The sequence below is a fragment of the Hyla sarda genome, chromosome 2 (genome assembly GCF_029499605.1).
Source record: "Hyla sarda isolate aHylSar1 chromosome 2, aHylSar1.hap1, whole genome shotgun sequence".
Lineage (NCBI taxonomy): Eukaryota > Metazoa > Chordata > Amphibia > Anura > Hylidae > Hyla > Hyla sarda.
Genome location: NC_079190.1, coordinates 305,376,148 through 305,393,416, shown reverse-complemented (window position 1 = coordinate 305,393,416; position 17,269 = coordinate 305,376,148). Strand labels below are relative to the sequence as shown.

At 41.6% G+C, this 17,269-nt stretch overlaps 1 protein-coding gene across 1 annotated transcript in view; it reads right to left on the bottom strand.

The window, feature by feature from the left end:
- RNPEP (arginyl aminopeptidase) overlaps positions 1 to 17,269 on the bottom strand; it is a 281,410-nt gene that overhangs the window by 209,915 nt on the left and 54,226 nt on the right. The window contains exons 3-4 of the mRNA XM_056557627.1: positions 6,208 to 6,353; positions 5,602 to 5,718 (exon numbers count right to left, since the gene is read on the bottom strand). Of these exons, the coding sequence (XP_056413602.1) occupies positions 5,602 to 5,718; positions 6,208 to 6,353 (263 nt within the window). The remainder of the gene's footprint in view (positions 1 to 5,601; positions 5,719 to 6,207; positions 6,354 to 17,269) is intronic.

The window sequence follows — 17,269 nt, the reverse complement described above, 5'->3', positions numbered from 1 at the left end:
TCAGGATCACCCGCACTACAAGCCTGTGTAACAGGTTTAGTGGGGGTGATTCTGATGACAGATTTCCTTTAAGTGTTCCCTTAATTTTTTTGAGCAGTGTATATGTAAATCTATGTAATTTGTAATGAATTTTCCTTATAAAAAGATTTTAACATGTAGGAAAAAAAGCACTTTTTTTACTTTACATGAATTTTTTGTATTTTTTAACAAAGAAACACAAGTATTGACAAACATTTTATTAGGCTTTCACACAGCGAAATATCCACCACAATTTTCCAGATGGATGGAGGTGCCTTCTTTGTAGAAAACAATGCATTTCCAAGCAGATACGGCACAAAGGACTGATATGTTGATTATTTCTGTGGAGGCAGGAATCGGAATTTCCACTGCAGATGTTTCCACCATGTGCAATCAGTTTTGTACAACACAATCGCCAAATAGAGAAAAACGCACTATATGCAGAAGAATGCACTGTAATGCGCCATTCAAGGGTCATTCACAGAGCGAGAGAGTGGGGTATTTCCTCTCAGTGGCACTGCGGCTTTAGGGCACAGCAGACCCTAGGCCACACCTCTTTGACCCTTGCACTGTGCATTTAATGGGTTACTCCGCTGAAAAACTTTTTTTTTTTTTAAATCAACTGGTGCCAGAAAGTTAAACAGATTTGTAAATTAGAAACAAAATTTCAACCACCCCACAAGGATACCACCCTACTGGGTGCACAGTGAAAAAATGGTTTGAAGACAGTTTGTTTGAACAATGCAAAAAATATTTATTAAAATACAATTAAAATTATTCAATTAAAAAACATTTGAACAGAGCAATATTGAATATATTGGATTACCATAGGGTCCTAATGGTATATATTACAGTAATATATGAGGCACTGCGGTTGTAAAATGTGCATACTGAGGAAGGGGTCTAGTTGCAGTACCCTGAAACGCATCTAGGCTTAAGACTGTCTGAACGGAGCACTACAAAGACGCACTGCCCATTCAGAAGCTGACAACCTAAACCAGCCGTTTATAGACCTGCTGCTTCAGCCGGGATTTCTATCCATCTGACACATTCACCTGCTTCTGATTCTACCTTACATGCTGCCACCACCACCACCACCACGAGCATTTCCACCGGAGTAAGCCAGCGAGGGTCCGATATTACAACAGCCGCACGCCGCAGCTACGGACCTCCGGCGTGGGAACCATCTGCTATATCACCGCTCCCAAACTAAGCCGAAATCAACACACTGCTTGTGAAGTAGAACTGCTACTCCCATCATTTTCAGCCTGTCGCAGTACGGGACCAGTGGACAATGTGAGCATTATTCATCTCCATTGAGACTATAGGCATTTTTAGTCCAATCCACACAAAGGACTTAACAACCAGATATACAAATTGCCGGTTAAACAGTACAATCTGGACAGTCGGCCATTATTTACAACCGCAGTGCCTCATATATTACTATGAATATACAGTAACCCCCCCGACATGCGATGGCCCCGACATATGATCAAATCGACATACGATGGCCTCTCAGAGGCCATCGCATGTCGATGTCAGCATTGACATCCGATTCTTTTATATGTCGGGGCCATCGCATTAACTGCTATGCGACAGCGCAAAATGCTTACGCTGCTGTCGGATAGCAGTTTAAGCATCCCAGACAGGTTCACTTACCTATCCCCATTGCTTCGGGTCCACTTCGCGATCCTACTCGTTTTCCGCATCTTCTCCGGGGTCCGGGCCTCGCTTTCCGGCATCGTTATGTCGCTGCACACGCCATCCCGGCGCCACAATGTAATAATGTCTCCAGAAAGCGAGGCCCGGACCCCGGAGAAGATGCGGAAAAAGCCAGAGGATCCCGAAGAAGACGCCGGAGCAGCAGGACAGCATCGGGAGCCCCTGGGACAGCATCGGGAGCGGTGAGGACGTGGTCGGGAGCAGCGGGGACAGGCGAGTGTAACTTCCTATTCTTTACATTGCAAGAATCCCTCAACATACGATGAATTCGACAAACGATGGGTCATTTGGAACGAATTACCCTCGTATGTTGAGGGACCACTGTATACCATTAGGGCCCTATGGTAATCCAATAAATTCAATATTGCTCTGTTCAAATTCTTTTTAATTGAATCATTTTAATTGTATTTTAATAAATATTTTTTGCATTGTTCAAACAAACTGTCTTCAAACCATTTTTTTATGTGCACCCAGTAGGGTGGTATCCTTGAGGGGTGGTTGAAATTTTGTTTCTAAATTCGTTTAGCTCAGTCGGTGGGGACCGATTTGTCAACCACAATTTAATCTCGGATACAAGGTTGTGAGCTGCACCATTTATCTTAGATTTGTAAATTACTTCTATTAAAAAATCTTAATCCTTCCTGTACTTATTAGCTGCTGAATACTAAAGTGGAAATTCTTTTCCTTTTGAAACACAGAGCTGTCTGCTGACATCTCTGTCCATTTTAGGAACTGTCCAGAAATGCATATGTTTGCTATGGGGATTTCCTTTTACCCTGGACAGTTCCTAAAAATGGACAGAGATGTCAGCAGAGAGCACTGTGCTCATGATGTCAGCAGACAGCTCTGGGTTTAAAACGGAAAAGAATTTCCACTGTAGTATTCAGCAGCTAATAAGTACAGGAAGGATTAAGATTTTTTAATAGAAGTAATTTACAAATCTGTTTAACTTTCTGGCACCAGTTTAAAAAAAAAAAAAAAATTAAAAAAATTATTGTTTTTCACCGGAGTACCCCTTTAACCCCTTAAGGACGCAGGACGTAAATGCACGTCCTGGTGCGGTGGTACTTAACGCACCAGGACGTACATTTACGTCCTAAGCATAACCGCGGGCATCGGAGCGATGCCCGTGTCATGCGCGGGGATCCCGGCTGCTGATCGCAGCCAGGGACCCGCCGGCAATGGCCGATGCCCGCGATCTCGCGGGCGTCCGCCATTAACCCCTCAGGTACCGGGATCAATACAGATCCCGGCATCTGCGGCACTGCACGATTTAAATGAACGATCGGATCGCCCGCAGCGCTGCTGCGGGGATCCGATCATTCATAACGCCGGACGGAGGTCCCCTCTCCTTCCTCCGCCCGGCTCCTGGCGTCTCCTGCTCTGGTCTGTGATCGAGCAGACCAGAGCAGAAGATGATCGATAATACTGATCTGTTCTATGGCCTATACATAGAACAGATCAGTATTAGCAATCATGGTATTGCTATGAATAGTCCCCTATGGGGACTATTCAAGTGTAAAAAAAAATGTAAAAAAATTTAAAAGTAAAAGTAAAAAAAAAGTGAAAAATCCCCTCCCCCAATAAAAAAGTAAAACGTCCGTTTTTTCCTATTTTACCCCCAAAAAGCGTAAAAAACTTTTTTTATAGACATATTTGGTATCGCCGCGTGCGTAAATGTCCGAACTATTAAAATGAAATGTTAATGATCCCGTACGGTCAACGGCGTGAACAGAAAAAAAAATAAAAAGTCCAAAATTCCTACTTTTTTAATACATTTTATTAAAAAAAAATTATAAAAAATGTATTAAAAGTTTTTTATATGCAAATGTGGTATCAAAAAAAAGTACAGATCATGGCACAAAAAATGAGCCCCCATACCGCCGCTTATACGGAAAAATAAAAAAGTTAGGGGTCATCAAAATAAAGGGATTATAAACGTACTAATTTGGTTAAAAAGTTTGTGATTTTTTTTTTAAGCGCAACAATAATAGAAAAGTATGTAATAATGGGTATCATTTTAATCATATTGACCCTCAGAATAAAGAACACACGTCATTTTTACCATAAATTGTACGGCGTGAAAATGAAACCTTCCAAAATTAGCAAAATTGCGTTTTTCGTTTTAATTTCCCCACAAAAATAGTGTTTTTTGGTTGAACCATACATTTTATGATATAATGAGTTATGTCATTACAAAGGACAACTGGTCGCGCAAAAAACAAGCCCTCATACTAGTCTGTGGATGAAAATATAAAAGAGTTATGATTTTTAGAAGGCGAGGAGGAAAAAATTAAAACGTAAAAATTAAATTGTCTGAGTCCTTAAGGCCAAAATGGGCTGAGTCCTTAAGGGGTTAACCCCTTAAGGACTCAGACAATTTAATTTTTACATTTTCATTTTTTCCTCCTCGCCTTCTAAAAATCATAACTCTTATATTTTCATCCACAGACTAGTATGAGGGCTTGTTTTTTGCGTGAACAGTTGTCCTTTGTAATGACATCACTCATTAAATCATAAAATGTATGGCGCAACCAAAAAACACTATTTTTGTGGGGAAATTAAAACGAAAAACGCAATTTTGCTAATTTTGGAAGGTTTCGTTTTCACGCCGTACAATTTATGGTAAAAATGACGTGTGTTCTTTATTCTGAGGGTCAATACGATTAAAATGATACCCATTATTACATACTTTTATATTATTGTTGCGCTTAAAAAAAATCACAAACTTTTTAACCAAATTAGTACATTTATAATCCCTTTATTTTGATGACCTCTAACTTTTTTATTTTTCCATATAAGCGGCGGTATGGGGGCTAAATTTTTGTGCCATGATCTGTACTTTTTTTTGGATACCACATTTGCATATAAAAAACTTTTAATACATTTTTTATAATTTTTTTAAAATAAAATGTATTTAAAAAAAAGTAGGAATTTTGGACTTTTTATATTTTTTTTGTTCACGCTGTTGACCGTACGGGATCATTAACATTTTATTTTAATAGTTCGGACATTTACGCACGCGGCGATACCAAATATGTCTATAAAAAAAGTTTTTTACGCTTTTTGGGGGTAAAATAGGAAAAAACTGACGTTTTACTTTTTTATTGGGGGAGGGGATTTTTCACTTTTTTTTTACATTTTTTTTTACACTTGAATAGTCCCCATAGGGGACTATTCATAGCAATACCATGATTGCTAATACTGATCTGTTCTATGTATAGGACATAGAACAGATCAGTATTATCGGTCATCTTCTGCTTTGGTCTGCTCGATCACAGACCAGAGCAGGAGACGCCGGGAGCCGGGCGGAGGAAGGAGAGGGGACCTCCGTCCGGCGTTATGAATGATCGGATCCCTGCAGCAGCGCTGCGGGCGATCCGATCGTTCATTTAAATCGCGCAGTGCCGCAGATGCCGGGATCTGTATTGATCCCGGCACCTGAGGGGTTAATGGCGGACGCCCGCGAGATCGCGGGCGTCGGCCATTGCCGGCGGGTCCCTGGCTGCGATCAGCAGCCGGGATCAGCCGCGCATGACACGGGCATCGCTCCGATGCCCGCGGTTATGCACAGGATGTAAATGTACGTCCTGGTGCGTTAAGTACCACCTCACCAGGACGTACATTTACGTTCTGCGTCCTTAAGGGGTTAAGTGAATTTTTCTGCTGAAATAAGAGAGGGACACATTTTAGTGGTGTGGTCCTATTTAGGGATTGCGATGCACATAAATTTGTGCAACTGCATCATAAGGAAAGTTGGTGCCAACAAGTTTACATTCAACAAGAACAGCCTCTCTCGAGGGGCCCTAACAAAACTATGCAGGTTTTTAAGAAATCTTTTGAAATTACAAGTATGCCTACCTTCCCCAAACATACGGTCCAAAGAGTTTCTCTCCGACATTCAAGAATTCTTCTATTACACCATCATACTCTTTTCTGGCAGCTTCTATTAGACATGGTTCAGCCCAAACCCTGCTCCTGACAACAGCAAGATTTAAGCAACAAACAAAAAAAAAAAAATTTAAGATAACTTTTTTTTTAAATAACATTTATGACTGATTTAAATAGGCACTCATTAAAACTATTTTTTGCTATTGCACTCCTTATGGTAAATAAAAAAAAGATCTTTCTAATGTACTTTGTTTAAAAAAAATATAAATTTTGTGGGAGGTGTGTGCAGCCTTATCCAATCAGAGCTCATCTCACACACTGAACTGCTATGGACTGTATGTAGCAGAGTGAGGGAGGAAGTTCTCCCCTGTAAGGCTTCAGATCATGTCACACCTGATGAGTAACGCCCCTTCCCAGTCTGACAGACTGAGCAGAAAATACAGAGCAATATCAAGGTAGAAAACTAAGTAATAAAAACAACAGCAGGGGTGGTTTATCATGATGGGGGCAGTGGAACTGTGAGGATTATAAAATTTAACAATATCATGAGAGGTACTCTAATGTCTTCTTACTAACCTTGGTCCTACTTCTGCAGATACGATATCCCCAACTACAAGTGCCACAAGGTAAGAAGGAATCGGATGTGTCATTTTAAAGGTGTAAGTGTCATCCTGACAATTCCAAGAATCAGCACTCATAACTGCAGTAAAATCATCTGGAACCTACATAACAAATAGATAAAAAAATATATATAATATAAAATATAATATATTTATGAATAATAAATATATAATAATATATAATAAATATAATAAATATATATTATATAATAAATGCCAACTCTTGAAATACCTGCGGGCAGTGATTGAGCAGGATTTCCAATGTGTCAGAAGAACACATTGAGTAGTGTATACACCCACAGCAGACCATTTTTCTAAAGTACCAAAAGGTTTACCATAAAATGTAGCAAGAAACAAAAACACGAGTCAAACCTGCTGATCCCACACTACTCAGTCCAATGTGTTCTTCTGACACATTGGAAATCCTGCTCAATCACTGCCCGCAGGCATTTCCAGATTTGGCATTTTCTATGTGTTTGGATCGAGAACAGAAATCGCTGAGCAATGAGGTAAGAGGAGAACCTGTGCTTTCCCACCACCTGAGAAAACTTGTAAAAAGGGATGTCAAAAGAAATTTGCCTGTTTGCATATATGTCAAACCAATTTTGCAGGTACAGTGCAGATTTAAAGGGGTACTCCGTGGAATTTTATTTTATTTTTATTTTTTTTAATGAACTGGTGCCAGAAAGTTAAACACATTTGTAAATTAGACTAAAACAAAGATTAACCACACCTCTAGAATGCCGCCCTTCTTGGTACACAGTGATTTTTGGAGACAGATAGTTTTGAAAAAAATGCAAGAATTTATTAAAACAATTAGAATAACATGGGTATAAAAACCCTATTTAAACCCTATTTGGTCAAAAAATTCAGAGCAATATATCAATAGCAGCTTATACGGTCATTGGGCCCTAATGACAGAATTAGAATAATATTTAGAAGCAACTACCGATTTTAAAGAAATCTGCAGATTTTCTGGCAGCAAATGTCAATAGTCCGGAATGGACTGTTAGTCCGGCACTTGTGGTGGTAAAAGCAAGGTCACTTTTTTAACTGGTATAAAATAGTGCTGCCCACAGTTTATAAACAGATAGATGGTTTGATCTCACCGTAACAGCTGGTCCCGTACTGCGACAGGCCGATGGATGCAAGTCCCGCAATATCTGCGTTGTTCCCGACGTGCAAGCCTATACGGGTGAAGGGCTCTGGCAGGAGGCTCCTCTGTGTGTGGTCTGCGGTGTCAGCAAACACCCGTGCAGGTATAGGACCCTCGCTGTATTATTTGCGGCTGGGTTCTGGTAGTGCAAGCAGCAGGTTTGTAATGTGCTCGGTATTACCTTGGTTTTTTAACCTCTTAACCTCTTCTCATTGTAATGATTTTTCAGTGTGGGAATTAGGGAGAAACAGTCTGTTTTTTTCCAATTACCTGGACATACCAGTTTAATATCAATGAATATATACTGGATTGTACCATACTTCTATATGTTTGCATTTATCATCTTAGGCTTATAGAAAGATTAAAACTATGGGATAACATACATTCGTTTACTGTTGATTTAAACTCTGATCTGAATATGTCCACTAACCAGGTTTTGCCGTTAAGTCCACGCCACAGGTTTTCTCCGTCCCATTAATTAAGGACACATGTGCACCCACCATAAAGGATGCACATACATTTTTTCCCCTATACTTGCCTACTGAGGAAGGGGTCGTTTTTAGCACCCTGAAACGCGTCTAGGCCGATATCTAGTCTGAACAAAGCGTTATCTACATGCACTACCTTGTTTGAAGCCAGCACGGAACATAACCATCTTTTCGTACCTGCTCCACCTATCAACCAGTCCTTCTCACCGAGCGCATTACAAACCTGCTGCTTTCACTACCAGAACCCAGCCGCAAATAATACAGCGAGGGTCCTACACCTGCATGGGTGTTTGCTGACACCACGCACAGAGGAGCCTCCTGCCGGAGCCCTTCACCCGTATAGGCTTGCACGTCGGGAACAAAGCAGCTATTGCGAGACTTGCATCCATCGGCCCGTCGCAGTACGGGACCAGCTGCTACGGTGAGATCAAACAATCTGTTTATAGACTGTGGGCAGCACTATTTATAACAGTTAAAAAAGTGACCTTGCTTTTATCACCACAAGTGCCGGACTAACAGTCCATTCTGGACTATTGACATTCACTGCCAGAAAATCTGCAGATATCTTTAAAATCAGTAGTTGCTTCTAAATATTATTCTAATTCTGTCATTAGGGCCCAATGACAGTATAAGCTATTATTGATATATTGTTCTGAATTTTTTTCAAAACTCTGTCTCCAAAAATCACTCATTGTGTACCCAGAAGGGAGGCATTCTAGAGGTGTGGTTAATCTTTGTTTTAGTCTCATATCCATTTTGGATCGATGGGGATCGATCTTTTAACCACATTGACCTCGAATACCTGGTTGTGAGCTACACACACACACACACACACACACACACCTTTTTTGTTCAGATTTGTAAAGGACTTCAATTAAAAAATCTTTAATCTTCCCAGTAGTTATTAGCAGCTGTATGCTACAGAGGAAATTCTTTGCTTTTTGAATTTCATTTTTGTCTTGCCCACATTGCTCTCTGCTGACACCTGTCAGTGCCAGGAACTGTCCACTCTAGCATATGTTTGCTATGGGGATTTTCTCCTGCTCTGGACAGTTCCGGATATGGGTATCAGGTGTCAGCAGAGAGCACTGTGGACAAGACAAAAGAAATTCAAAAAGCAAAATAATTTTCTCTGTAGCATACAGCTGTTAGAAAGTACTGTAAGGATAAAGATTTTTTAATAAAAGTAATTTACAAATCTGTTTAACTTTCTGGCACCAGTTGATTTAACAAAAAATAAAAATAAAAATTGATGATGTTTTCCACCGGCATACCCCTTTAACCCCTTAACGACGCAGGACGTAAATGTACGTCCTGGTGATGTGGTACTTAACGCACCAGGACGTACATTAACATCCTGAGCATAACCGCGGGCTTCGGAGAGATGTTGGCATCGGAGCCAGGGTCCCCGCCAGTAATGGCGGACACCCGCGATCCCGCGGATATCCCCCATTAACCCCTCAGATGCCGTGATCAATACAGATCACGGCATCTGCAGCATCGCGGTCACTTAACAGGATGATCGGATCGCCCGCAGCACTGCCTCCGCTGTCTTCCGGGAGTCTTCTGCTCTGATCTGCCTTCCCGCAGACCAGAGCAGAAGATGACCGATAGCACTGAACAGGATTAGCAATCGAATGGTTGCTATAAATAGTCCCCTATGGGGACTATAAGAGTGTAAAAATATAAGTAAAAAAATAAAGAAAAATTTTTTCAAACCCCCTCCCCCAATAAAAACGTAAATTGTCCCATTTTCCCAATTTTACCCCCAAAAAGTGTAAAAAATTTATAAAATATATGTATATACATATTTGGTATCGCCGCGTGCGTAAATATCCAAACTATTAAAATAAAATGTAAATGATCCCGTACGGTGAACTGCGTGAACGTAAAAAAAAAAATATATTAAAAAAAGGCCAATATAGCTGCTTTTTTTATAACATTTTATTCCCAAAAAAAATTTATAAAAATTGTAATAAAAGTTGTATAAGCAAATATGGTAATAAAAAGTACAGATTACGGCGCAAAAAATAAGCCCTCATACCGCCGCTTATACGGACAAAATGAAAAAGTTATAGGTCTTCAAAATAGGGGGATTTTACTAATTTGGTTAAAAAGTTTGCGATTTTTTTTTTTAAGCGCAACAGTAATAGAAAAGTGTATAATCATGGGTATCATTATAATCGTATTGACCCAGAGAATAAAAAACACATCATTTTTACCATAAATTGTACGGCGCGAAAACCTTCCAAAATTAGTAAAATTGCAATTTTCTTTTTAATTTCACCACACAAATAGTATTTTTTGGGTTGCACCATACATTTTATGGTAAAGTGAGTGATGGCATTACAACGGACAACTGGTCGCGCAAAAAACAAGCCCTCATACTAGTCTGTGGATGAAAATATAAAAGTTATGATTTTTTGAATGGGAGGAGGAAAAAACGAAAGCGTAAAAATAAAATTGTCTGAGTCCTTAAGGTCCAAATGGGCCGAGTCCTTACCACCAAAATCATGAAATCCTACATTTCTTCATCTTATAATGCACTCTGATAGGGTATCATAGGAAACCTAAAAACCACATGGACACACACCGCAAACAAAAACGTTAATTTAAAAGGGGTACTCGAAAAAAAAATAAAAAAATATTTTCCTTTTTATTAAAAAGAAAATTTATATTTATGAAAAATGTATCCCTCTATCCTAAGGATAGGTGATAAGTTTCAGATCTCATGGGGTCCGACCGCTGGGGCCCCCCGTGATCTCCAGTACAGGCCCCAACGGGAAGGGAAGGGGGGCGTGCTGACACGCCCCCTCAATACAACTCTATGGCAGAGCCGGAGCGCTGCCTTCGGCAATCTCCAGCTCTGCCATAGCGATGTATTAAGGGGGGGGTGTCGGCCGCTGCTTCACACGGTGGTCAACACGCGGTATCTGGCCAGCGAGCCAGGGCCTCATACAGGAGATCACAGGGGGTTCGGACCCCCCACGATCTGAAACTTATCCCCTATCCTTAGGATATGGGATACAGTTTTCACCACTGGACTACCCCTTTAACTGGTGTCAAATAGTTTAAACAGATTTGTAAATAACTTCAACAGTATTTTAAAGTCTTAATCCTTCCAGTACTTAGCTGCTGTATAGTACAGAGGAAGTTTTTATTTTTGAATTTCTTTTCTGACTGACCACAGTGCCATATGCAGACACCTCTGTTTACGTCAGGAACTGTACAGAGTAGGAGCGGTTTGCTATGGGGATTTGCTCCTACTCTGCACAGTTCCTGACATAGAGATATCAGCAGGGAGCACTGTGGAGCATGCAACAGCTGATAAGTACTGGAAGGATTAAGATTTTTATATAGAAGTCATTTACAAAACTTTCTGGCACCAGTCGATTGAAGGAAAACAATTATAATTTTTGCAATTCTGACCACTGTCACTTTATGCATTAACTCTGGGATGCTTTTACGGGTTATTCTGATTCAGAGACTGTTTTTTTGTGACATATTCTACTTTAATATAGTGGTAAATTTTTGTCGTTTGGGGGGGTTTAACCTGGAACAGTTTTTCTTTCTTGGTGAAAAATCCCCAAATTTCATGAAAAATTTAGAAAATTTAGCATTTTTTCTAACTTTGGAATATCCATTTTCCTTACAAGCAGAGAGTTCCAATTTTTTTTTTTATATTAATTCACAAATACAATAGGTCTACTTTATGTTTTTACTTTTTGAAGACATCAAAGGGCTTTAACCCCTTAAGGACTGGGCCCTTTTTCACCTTAAGGACCGGAGCATTTTTTGCAATTCTAACCACTGTCACTTTAAACATTAATAACTCTAGAATGCTTTTACTGATCATTTCGATTCAGAGATTGTTTTTTCGTGACGTATTCTACTTTAACATAGTGGTAAAATTTTATGGTAACTTGCATCCTTTCTTGGTGAAAAATCCCAAAAATTTATGAAAAAATTTAAAAGTTTGCATTTTTCTAACTTTGAAGCTCTCTGCTTGTAAGGAAAATGGATATTCCAAATAATTTTTCTTTTGGATTCACATATACAATATGTCTACTTTATGTTTGCATCATAAAATTGACAAGTTTTTACTTTTGGAAGAAATCAGAGGGCTTCAAAGTTCAGCAGCAATTTTCCAATTTTTCACAAAATTTTCAAACTCAATATTTTTCAGGGACCAGTTCAGTTTTGAAGTGGATTTGAAAGGTCTTCATATTAGAAATACCCCATAAATGACCCCATTATAAAAACTACACCCCCCCCCCCCCAAAGTATTCAAAATGACATTCAGTAAGTGTGTTAACCCTTTAGGTGTTTCACAGGAATAGCAGCAAAGTGAAGGAGAAAATTCAAAATCTTCATTTTTTACATTCGCATGTTCTTGTAGACCCAATTTTTGAATTTTTGCAAGGGGTAAAAGGAGAAAATTTTTACTTGTGTTTGTAGCCCAATTTCTCTTGAGTAAGGAAATACCTCATATGTCTATGTTAATTGTTCGGCGGGCGCAGTAGAGGGCTCAGAAGCGACAAGGGGATTTTGGAGAGTACGTTTTTCTGAAATGGTTTTTGGGGGGCATGTTGCATTTAGGAAGCCCCTATGGTGCCAGAACAGCGAAAAAAAAAAACACATGCCATACCATTTTGGAAACTAGACCCCTTGAGGAATGTAACAAGGAATTAAGTGAGCCTTAATACTCCACAGGGGTTTCACGACTTTTGCAAATGTAAAAAAAAATAAAAATAAATGTTTTATCTAAAATCCTTGTTTTCCCAAAAATGTTACATTTTTAAAAAGGGTAATAGCAGAAAATACCCCCCAAAATTTGAAGCCCAATTTCTCCCAATTCAGAAAATACCCCATATGGGGGTGAAAAGTGCTCTGCTGGCGCACTACAGGTCTCAGAAGAGAGAGAGTCACATTTGGCTTTTTTGAAGCAAATTTTGCTCTGGGGGGCATGCCACATTTAGGAAGCCCCTATGGTGCCAGGACAGCAAAAAATAAATAAACACATGGCATACCATTTTGGAAACTAGACCCCTCGGGGTATGTAACAGTGTTACAGTGAGTACTTACACCTCACAGGTCTTTTGAACAGTGGGCCGTAAAAGTGAAAAATTAGATTTTTTTTGCACTATATTGATAGTGTTACCCCAAATGTTTAATTTTCACATTGGGTAATAGGGCAAGAGGCCCCCAAAATTTGTAGAACAACTGTCTGAGAAAAAAAAAAAAACCCATATGTGGTTGTAAATTGCTATGTGGACGCACTACAATGCTCAGAATGGAAGGAGTGAAAATTTTGTTGAAATTGAAGTCGGGGGTCATGTGCATTTATAAAGCCCCCAAAAGCAAAAAAAAAACAAACACATTAAAAACTACACCCTTCAATGAACGTAACAAGGGGTACAGTGGGAAATAACACCTCACAGGTTTTTTGAAAAGTGGGCCATAAAATGAAAAATTAGATTTTTTTGACACTAAAATGCTGGGGTTACCCAATTTTTAACATTTTCACATGGGGTAATATGAGGAATTGGGTAAAAATTTTGGATGGCTTTTACCCGTGACTATAAAAATACATCCACATATGGGGTAAATGGCTGGGCGAGCGCACAACAAGGCTCATAAGTCATAGAGGTCACTTTGTATTTGTGACCTATGGCATATCAGTAGCTGACGGTTACATACATTCCGAGGAAAATACAAAAATGAAACACCCACATGTGGCACCATTACAGAAAGTACCCACCCTAAGGAATGGGTATAGGGGTAAATAGGACATTTTGAACGCACCGGTGTTTCCTAAATTTATTTTCCAGGAATGGATGAAGGGTAGTTTTTTGAAAATTGCAATTTTCCACCTATGCTCTGCTTCATCTTTCTGGGAACAACTAACATGTGACTCCGAATTGTAGCCTGGAAATACGACAGAGCTCAGCGAGAACTCTTCGCATTTGAGGCGGATGTTTGTTACGGACCTAACAGTTAAATACATTCAGAGGAAAATACAAGAAAGGAACACCCACATGTGAACTTATTACAAACAGTACACCCCCTAGGGAAGGTGTATAGGGTGAAGTGGAGATTTGGAACAGACGGGTGTTCCCTACATTTATTTTCCAGGAATGGATGAAGAGTACTATGGGGGGGGGAAGAAAATTGCAATTTTAGTACTGATATGCCAATTATTTTCCCAGAATGATGACCCAGAGTACAGCCAAAAGTAAAAATGATGCCCACCCCAAACCCTATACTCTGAATCATCATTCTGAGAAGGGGATGCGTGGGGCCATCCCTATTCTGTTACATCGAATGCGCAACCCGCTCAGGTGGGGAGAGAGAGAGAGCGTTGCGCATTTGAGGCAACTGCAAACCTCCAATGCTGTTGACTCTGTGTCTCATGACCCATTTTTTAGGGGGAAGAAAAAAAAAATGATATTGGGGTATTGGGAAAAAGGTTTTTTTTTTTGGGGGGGGTGTGTTTTGGTTTAAAATTTGGAAGTCAATGTACCCTGGACTGGTACATTGGAGCCCAATTCTGGGGAATGAAAATTAGGGCAAAGGATGGAAAATTCCTCCCATATACCGATTGTAGTCCAGAATACAATCGGGCTTGAGGACCGGTCCCACGGTACCTCGCACAGGGACAGGGGTGCTGCCATTCCCATGAATTGTGGTGAGCATAAGGACATCCCTCTTGTCCTTATTCCGGACCAACAACAGGTTCTCATGGGAAAAGGCACTGGACTCACCCCAGGGGATAGGAGCATGTAGGGGATGGGGCGGAAGGCCTCTTTGATTCTTCCGGACTGTCCCACAAGCGACCGTGGATCTGGCGGCGAGGGATGTGAAGAGAGGGATACTAGTATAAAAGTTATCCACGTAAAGGTGGTAACCTTTATCTAGCAATGGATGCAAAAGGCCCCAAACGATTTTCCCGCTAACACCCAGAGTGGGGGGACATTCTGGGGGTTCAAAACAGGAATCTCATCCCTCATACACTATAAACTTGCAAGTGTACCCGGAGGTACTCTCGCAAAGTTTATACATCTTCACGCCATACCGCACCCGCTTGGTCGGGATGTATTGCCGGAAGCTGAGTCTCCCCTTGAAGCTGATGAGAGACTCCTCAATAGAGACCTCCCGCCCCGGGACATAGGCCTCCCAAAATCTGGCCCCGAAGTGATTGATGACCGGCCTGATTTTATACAGGCGGTCATATGCGGGATCAGTCCCGGGGGGGGGGGGGGGGGGGGACACATGCCGCATTATCAGCATAATGCAAACATCTCCGAATGGCCTCGAACCGAGAACGTGCCATGGCCACACTGTAGAGGGGTGTCTGGTAAAAGACGTCCCCACTCCAATATTGCCCGACACTGGGTTTTTAACTATACCCATATGCAGAACGAGGCCCCAAAAGGTCCTCATTTCGGCTGCAACGACTGGAGTTCAGCCGCCGGGTGTAGCTAAAAGTGAGCCCGGGTTAGCGGCGACAAACTGTTGGGCGTACAGATTTGTCTGTGTAACCATCAAATTAACAAAGTCGTCACTGAAAAAATGACCGAAAAAGTCCTTTTCAGTGAACCCGGCGATGTTAATTTTGATTCCTGAGCCGCCAACAAACTCAGGAATCACGGGCTCGTGGTCCGCTGGCTTAGTCCAGACAAGTTCTCCGGTACGATGTACCAGTGATCTTGGCTGGGAGGCTTCACTAGTATGAGCGCCAGGGGGACTCATTAGCATGGGGCACAGGGTCAAGGGCAGAGGAGGTTTGCGGCACCGCACGGCGGCGTCTCCGCCGCCTTGGTGGCTCATCATCAGAACTAGATGATGAGGAGGACGATGAAATAAGGAAGGTGGGGTCTTCATCGTCCTCTGAGTCGCTCTCGGTGTCGGAGGCAATTATGTCATATGACTCCTCCGCCGAAAACTCTCTGCGGGCCATTTCCCTACTCTAATGTGGATACGGGGGGGGGGGGGGGGGGGTGTGTGTGGGGGGGGGGGGAAACTTTATTGGTGTATGTGCTGTGTGTGGTGCGATACTACCTCCCTAACCCGCCCTAATGGCCCATACAAAAAATATGGAGAAAAACTGTTCCAGGTTAAACCCCCCCAAAGGACGAGGGGCCACTCCCTCCATCTGGAGAAGAAAAAGTTTAGTCTCAAGGGGCGACACGCCACTTTACCGTGAGGACTGTGAATTTATGGAACGGTCTACCTCAGGAACTGGTCACAGCAGGAACATTAACAGCATTAACAGCTTTAAAACAGGATTAGATACATTCATGGAACAAAATAACAATGCTTATGAAGAAATATAAAATCCCATCCCTTCCCCAATATCGCGCCACACCCCTACCCCTTAATTCCCTGGTTGAACTTAATGGACATATGTCTTTTTTCGACCGTACCGTACTAACTATGTAACTATGTAACCCTTCCTAACCTAACCCGCCCTAACAGAAAAAAATATAAAATAAAAAGGAGCCTTTTTAAAAAAAAAAAAAGGTGACTTCTAGCGCAAAAAAGCCAGGGGGCGCAGAAGTCAGCGGGGGGTCCGGCCACTCAGCCCAGAACAGTGGCTGGTGGCTTGCACACAGACCCCCACACAAAAAAAAAAAACGAAAAATAAAATTTAAAAACGCTTTACCCCGAAAAAAATGCACCCACCTGAACCCCCAAAAAAACGGTGATCAGTGATAAATCACTGACAGCGGTGGGACAGGCTGCACACACAGGCACGGTCCGTCCACACAGTACACGCCTGCTACCGGTGGCACGGACCGCCTATGGGTGCAAAAATACGCTAGAAAACCCGAAAAAAGCGCCGGCACCACAAAAAACGCTGATCAGTACTACGGGACTGATCAGCGGCGGCTGGGCTTTAACAAACGGTGGCGGACCGCTCTTTTATAACTAAGAGGGTCCGCACACACGCTTAGGAGAAGAAAATAAGCAGTAGTTAGCTGCACATGGGCCATTTCTTTCCTAGCTGCCTCCCAGTCTGACTGGGAGAGTATGGTAAGTGAGCTATTACATCCCTGTTCACACTGGTGTGGTGCTGTGCGGTGTCCGTTGCTGCCATGGCGCCGTGTCTGCGGGAGGGTGCGGCCCATAGACTGGTTTGAGTGGCATTGGGGCTGCTCTGCCGGTGGGTCGTTCCCCCCTGTGGGCATTGGCGTCGCGGCGGTGGTGGTCGCCGCCCGATGCTGCGCCATTTTATGCTGGGGACGTTAGGGACCCACTCTGTATAGGTGGCCTTGACGTGGCGAGTGGGCTTGTACTTTTTGATCAAAAATGTATACTAACAACCTGTTAGTTTTTGATATTATGCTGAGAAGCAATCAGATCATTATACA